At 60.2% G+C, this 5,934-nt stretch overlaps 1 protein-coding gene across 1 annotated transcript; it reads left to right on the top strand.

Annotated features, from left to right (window-relative positions):
• The first annotated feature begins 272 nt into the window (after window positions 1-272).
• Window positions 273-4,913, top strand: PIM1 (Pim-1 proto-oncogene, serine/threonine kinase). Its single transcript, XM_029999545.2, is given in 7 exon segments — window positions 273-596; window positions 693-799; window positions 897-947; window positions 1,615-1,981; window positions 2,652-2,689; window positions 2,691-2,829; window positions 3,117-4,913. Coding segments are annotated over 7 exon segments (942 nt in total). The 5' UTR covers window positions 273-514; the 3' UTR covers window positions 3,275-4,913.
• Window positions 4,914-5,934: the final 1,021 nt, after the last annotated feature.

The following is a 5,934-nucleotide window of genomic DNA, read 5'->3' as shown; positions in this document are numbered from 1 at the left end:
CGGTTCTCCGCCACTCGCTCTTGCTTTTTCTCCTCGGCTCGCCCCCCCAAACCCCTCCAAGACGGAGCCCCCCGCCCCCCGCCCGCCTTTGGCGCCTTTTCCTTCCCGCCACGTCGTGACCAGCCGCCGTCTCTCCTCGGCGCGGCTCTCCCCCTATTGGCTGTGGCGCCGTTGGGCGGGCCGGCGCGGTTGGGCCTGGCGTGGCAGCTCCTCCCTCTGGCTGGCCAGGGCCCGCCCCCGGCCCCCGCTACTCCCGGGGCCGGCTGGGGGCCGCCGCGCCACACGGGAGCCCGGCAGTTCGCGGAGCAGCCGCGCCGCGGCCGCTCCCTCCCCGCCCCGTTGCCGTCAAGCTACCGCCTCCTTCCCTTCCTCCTCCTTCCCTTCCTCCTCCTCTCCGGGCTCCCCCGCCCGACCTCCGCCGCTCGGCAGCCCGACCGCCGGAACCGAGCCAGCGGTGGCCGGTCCGGTTCGGGAGGAGCCGGGACCGGCCCCGAAATCGGGCGAGGGGGCCGGGATGCTGCTCTCGAAAATTAACTCGTTGGCCCATCTACGTTCCGGGACCGGTGGGGAGCTACACGCCGCCAAACTACAGCCAGGTGAGCGAGATCCGGCCCGGTTTTGCTCGGCGCGGTTCCGTTGGGGGGACCGTTGGGGCCCCGGGCGGAGCGCTGACGGCCGGCTCTCGCCCGCAGGGAAGGAGAAGGAGCCGCTGGAGAAGCTCTACCAGGTGGGCCCGCTGCTGGGGAGCGGCGGGTTCGGTTCGGTTTACTCGGGTATCCGCCTCTCCGACAGCACCCCGGTAAGTGGCGGGGACGGCGGCGGGGCGGAGGAGGAGGAGGAGGGGGAGGCGGCGGGGAGGGCGGCGTGCTCAGCCCGCCGCTCCCCTTGGCTTGCAGGTGGCCATCAAGCACGTGGCTCGGGAACGCATCTCCGAGTGGGGTGAGCTGGTGAGTGACCGGGGCCACCGGGAGAAACCGGGGCATCACGGGCGGGGATAAGCCGAGGCCCGGGAGGGTGGAAACCGGGACACCGCGGGGGGAGCGGGCCTGGGGTCACCGGGGGACGCGGAGCATCCCGGGCGGGGGGATGCTCGGGCACCGGTGGGGCCGAGCAGGGGGGCACCGGAGCATCCCCTGGGCTGGGGGGATGCCCAGGCACCGGTGGGGCCAGGCAGGGGGGCACCGGAGCATCCCCTGGGCTGGGGGGATGTCCAGGCACCGGTAGGGCCAGGCGGGGGGGCACCGGAGCATCCCCTGGGCTGGGGGGATGCCCAGGCATCGGTAGGGCCAGGCAGGGGGGCACCGGAGCATCCCGAGTGGGGGGATGCCCGGGCACCAGTGGGACCGAGCAGGGGGGCACCGGATCATCCCCTGGGCAGGGGGGATGCCCGGGCACCAGTAGGCCGGGCGGGTGGGGCACCGGAGCATCCCTTGGGCAGGGGGGATGCCCAGGCATCGGTAGGGCCAGGCAGGGGGGCACCGGAGCATCCCAAGCAGGGGGGATTCCCAGGCACCAGTGGGGCCGAGCAGGGGGGCACCAGAACTTCCCAGGCAGGGGTTACTGGACCTCCAGCACAGCATCAGCCCCACTGACAGCATCATGGTCCCCCCGCAGCCCAGCGGCACCCGTGTGCCACTGGAGATTGTGCTGCTGAACAAGGTGGGCTCCGGCTTCCACGGCGTCATCCACCTCCTCGACTGGTTCGAGCTGCCCGACAGCTTCGTGCTGGTGCTGGAGCGTCCGGAGGCATCACAGGACCTCTTCGACTTCATCACGGAACGGGGGTCCCTGTCGGAGGAGCTGGCGAGGGGGCTTTTCCGCCAGGTGCTGGAGGCCGTGCGGCACTGCAACAACTGCGGCGTCCTGCACCGCGACATCAAGGACGAGAACATCATCGTCGACCTCGCCACCGGTGAGCTCAAGCTCATCGACTTCGGCTCCGGCACCTTCCTCAAGGACACAGTCTACACCGAATTTGACGGTGAGCCCACACCCGGGGGGATGCTCCCGGTACCGGGCATTGTATGGCCCAGCCTGGCCAGGCACTGGAGGTTCCCCCCTTTGCGGGGAGGGGAGGAATTAATTATTCAGCCGGCTGCCAAGTTGCTTTTTGGCGCAGGGCGGATGTTGTGAAACGGGAGCCGGCTCCTGGCCCTGCCGACAGTCTCCGCCACCCACCCTGCCCGGGGCTGGGGCGGGGGGAGCCAGCTCGACAAAAACAAACACCCGTGGGGGTAGCAGAGGGGGGGTTGCAAAGCCCGTGTGCCGGCTGGTTTGGTTTGCAGGCGCGGAAGGGCTTGGGCTGCTCTGCTCCCCTTGTTTGCCTTGGCTTTTTTTTTTTTTTTTTTTTTTTTTGGCCAAGGCGGCGGGGGGGAAAAGGCGTGGTTTTTCCCCACCCGTGGGTTTTTTCCTTTTTTTTGCATGTAACGGTTGGGCCTTCCCTGGGCCCATGCTGCCCTCTTCCGGCACCGGCGGCTTTTTTTTACAACCCAAAGTTTGTAAACAAGAGTCACGTGTTGGCGAGGGGGCGGCAGGTCACACCGTGTTGTCCCCCCCCGCCACCGGTGCAGCCCCCGCATCCCCGGGGATGCTCGGACGAGGATCTGGGAGCGGGCAGCATCTGCCTGACGAGCTCCACCGGTATCCTGTAGGAACACGGGTGTACAGCCCACCGGAGTGGATCCGGTACCCACCGCTACCACGGCCGTTCGGCGACAATCTGGTCCCTGGGTGTGCTGCTCTACGACATGGTCTGCGGGGATGTCCCCTTTGAGCAGGATGAGGACATCATCCAGGGCCAGCTCTTCTTCCGACGGCGGGTGTCTCTAGGTGGGGTACCGGACTTTGTGGCGGGGGGGGATAACGAGTTTTGGGAGATGGCACCAGGCACATGAGCATCCCGCTCTTACAGCTGTGGAGGAGGTGGATCTCCCATGGTTAGCTGGAGGAGGTGGCACATATCCTGCCATCCTCCTGTCCTCCAAAACAGATAATAAATTGGGAGGTTTGTGTGCAGCTCTGAGCACACCCAGCATGGCCTGGGCACTGCGGACAGTGGTACCGGGTGGACAAGAGCCTTCTCTGACTGACCGGCAGTTTCTGGTTTCTCTCCCCAGAGTGCCAGCATCTCATCAGGTGGTGTTTGTCCATGCGCCCCTCAGACAGGCCATCTTTGGAAGACATTTTCAACCATCCTTGGCTGCAAGGCATTCACCTGCCTCAGGAGACAGCAGAGATCCACCTGCACAGTTTGATCCAGGAGCCTGGCAAGTAACAGCTCCACGCCTCTCCTGGCCATAAGAAGCAAAGACGACCAGACTTCCTCGTGACCGTAGCACTGAGCAGGGATCATCAGATGGGAACACGCACATCTTGTCCTGGAGCTGGGCTGGAGACCTGGTCTTCCAAGTGCTGGTGGCCACCATCCAACCCAGCTGTCCTGGACTCCGTCTGAATGACCCTGCCTCATTTGAAGTTTTGCCAGTAAATTTTTTTTGGTTTTGGTTCTGGTTATGGAAGCTTCCAAGTGTCTTCCTGACCTGCTGAATTCGGGACCGCGAGAGGATCGGAGACCTTATTGCGAGAAAAGCTTCAACAGGGGAAGGCTGATTGGGGTGGAGGGCAGGTACTGCGGCCAAATGGCTGTCTCTTCTCCGCTGTCACCGTACTCGAGTGCCTTCAGTTGCTATCTGGGCTGTGCTGGAGGAAATACTTGAATTTTCCTACACTGCTGCTTTTCCAAGACTTGCCTGGGTATATAGTTCCTTTTCCCTTTTCAAAAAGAAAACAGGTCAGAAGACACTTGGGAGCCAAACGGGCGATGCCTCGCCTCCTGTGCCTTCGTTTCGCGTGGATTTGCTGGTGTTCTTTGCTTCCCTGTGCCCTCATGAATGCACAAACAATGCAAACCAACAGAGCTGTAAATGTGTACAAAGTTATATAGGAGCAGAGTTTGATGTACAGTTGTTAATAGTGTTAACATTTTACCTTTTTTCTTTTTTCCAGTTTTTGTTTTTAATTTATTTTCATGAATTTGTTGTTTTTTAAAGAAAGAGTTCTAGCTGGTAGGATAACTTATTTATTTATTTATAATTCATGTGGGTTTCCAACCCACGCCTTGCTTCTACAGCTGCTGATCCCCCGGTTTTCCATTCGGGTCTTCCTTCCATGTCTGTCCTGTGTCCATCCCCGGGCCCATAGTGTTTCTGTTGGATGTCTGGTGGAGGTGCGGAGCGGCTGCCTGCTCCCCAGCTGTCTGTGTACATAGTTCTGGTTGCTGTTGTTTCCTTGCCACGTGCAGATCTCAGTTTGCAGATGAGTTTTGGTTTTCTCCACGGGTGTCTTGTTTGGGGCTGGGGAGGGGGGAGCCGGCCCGGGCTGTCCGTGCTGTCGAGTCTTTACATGTAACCAAGTGTGTAGCCGGCGGGTTTTTTGTTAATAGTTAATATTGTACAGGGGAATTCAGAAATCTTATTTTTTTTATGCGGTTTTAAATAAAAACAAACCACTTGATGTGATGGAGACATCCCTTTGTTGCGGGGCGGGATGAAGGATGCTGCGAGCACGTGGGATACTGGTGACCACACTGTGGCTACTGTGGGGACCGCCGGCTTGTCTCTAGCCAAGGCTAATTCCAAAGGTCCCACCCAAAGGCTTGCCGAGCGGCATTAACCAGGACCAGCCAGCCGAAAGCACCGCGGGGATGGCTGGATCCATCCCTCTGCGGGGTGTTTCCAGCACCGACTGCTCCTGGCAGGTCTCCTGGGAGAGATCAAAGGGGTGTGGAGCCCTTTTTGTTTCCATTCATCCGCAGGCTGGTGCGGAGCATGTGCTGGGGATGGCGAGTAAACAAACATCAAAGCAACCTTACGAAACACCGGATGTTGTCAGCCAAATTAAATTTTGGTAAGGCAGATCCTGTTGCTCCGGCTCTGTTGGCGTGGAGCGGGTGTTGCATGCTGGGTGCCGGTGGGTGAAGAAAGCCGCCAGCGGGCTGTCCCCACCTCCAGCTCGGCTGCGGCAAACGCGGAGCGAGAGGAAGTCGATCTTCGGATTACGAGAAGTCGGTCACTATCAGTCAGCAGCGGTAACGCTTCGCTCAAGCTTTTACCCTCCAAACTGTCAAACCCCACTTCCCAGCTCTGCCGCGCTTTGGCTTCAGGGGTGTTGGTTTGGTTTTTTTATTTCTTTTTTTTGCTTGGGATTGGTTTTTTTAATTAAGTTAACATGCTGAATTTTGAAGCTCTGTTCCTGCTTGACCTCGTGGAGCACCTGCTGCTGTGTGCTCCAAGGAAGGGGCACGTTTCCCTTTCTGCAGGTTACTTTGCAAGTCGCCCGGCCAGATCTGACACAACAGAACCATCCTTTCCTTGGCTTGCCCCAGGGCTTTCTTGCTTAAAACCCCCATGCCCAGGGAGCAGTTCCTTTCCCTGGCTCACCCCAGGCTTGGCAGCACCACTCTCCGAGCCATGGGGCTGCTATCCGAGGGAATGGGGGGTCCTGGAGCCACATTCCAGCCTTGCGGGGTGACCTGGTGTGCTGTGTCACTGCTGTGCCTTTGCCTTCAGCAGAAAGTGTTAACTCGGTTTGTTTTGCCTTTTTTTTTTTTTGCTTTTTTTTTTTTTTAAACTCAGCTGCATCTTTCATCTCCTCCTCGAGGCTGCTAGAAGCAGGAAGCGCAGCTCCAAACGCCTTCAAAGTTTAGGCCTATTTTGAGATGTGGTTTGTATTTAACCTCCTCTCTCGCTTTTTCCCCGGACCATCCGGGAAACTGCTCTTGCACGAAAGCAAACCTCTCTGCCACGCTGCCTGCTACCGCGAGGAGCCCAAGCCCCTCAGGCAGCCACCGTCCCCCCCCCCGCCGGCACCACCGAAACACTATCGCAGCTGCCCCGGCTGCAGGCTGAGCTCGGCCCACCCTTCCCGTAAACGCTC

This window comes from Aquila chrysaetos, chromosome 24, assembly GCF_900496995.4.
Source record: "Aquila chrysaetos chrysaetos chromosome 24, bAquChr1.4, whole genome shotgun sequence".
Classification (NCBI taxonomy): Eukaryota; Metazoa; Chordata; class Aves; order Accipitriformes; family Accipitridae; genus Aquila; species Aquila chrysaetos.
Note: the sequence above shows the minus strand (reverse complement) of the source record. Positions and strands in the feature narration are given on the sequence as shown.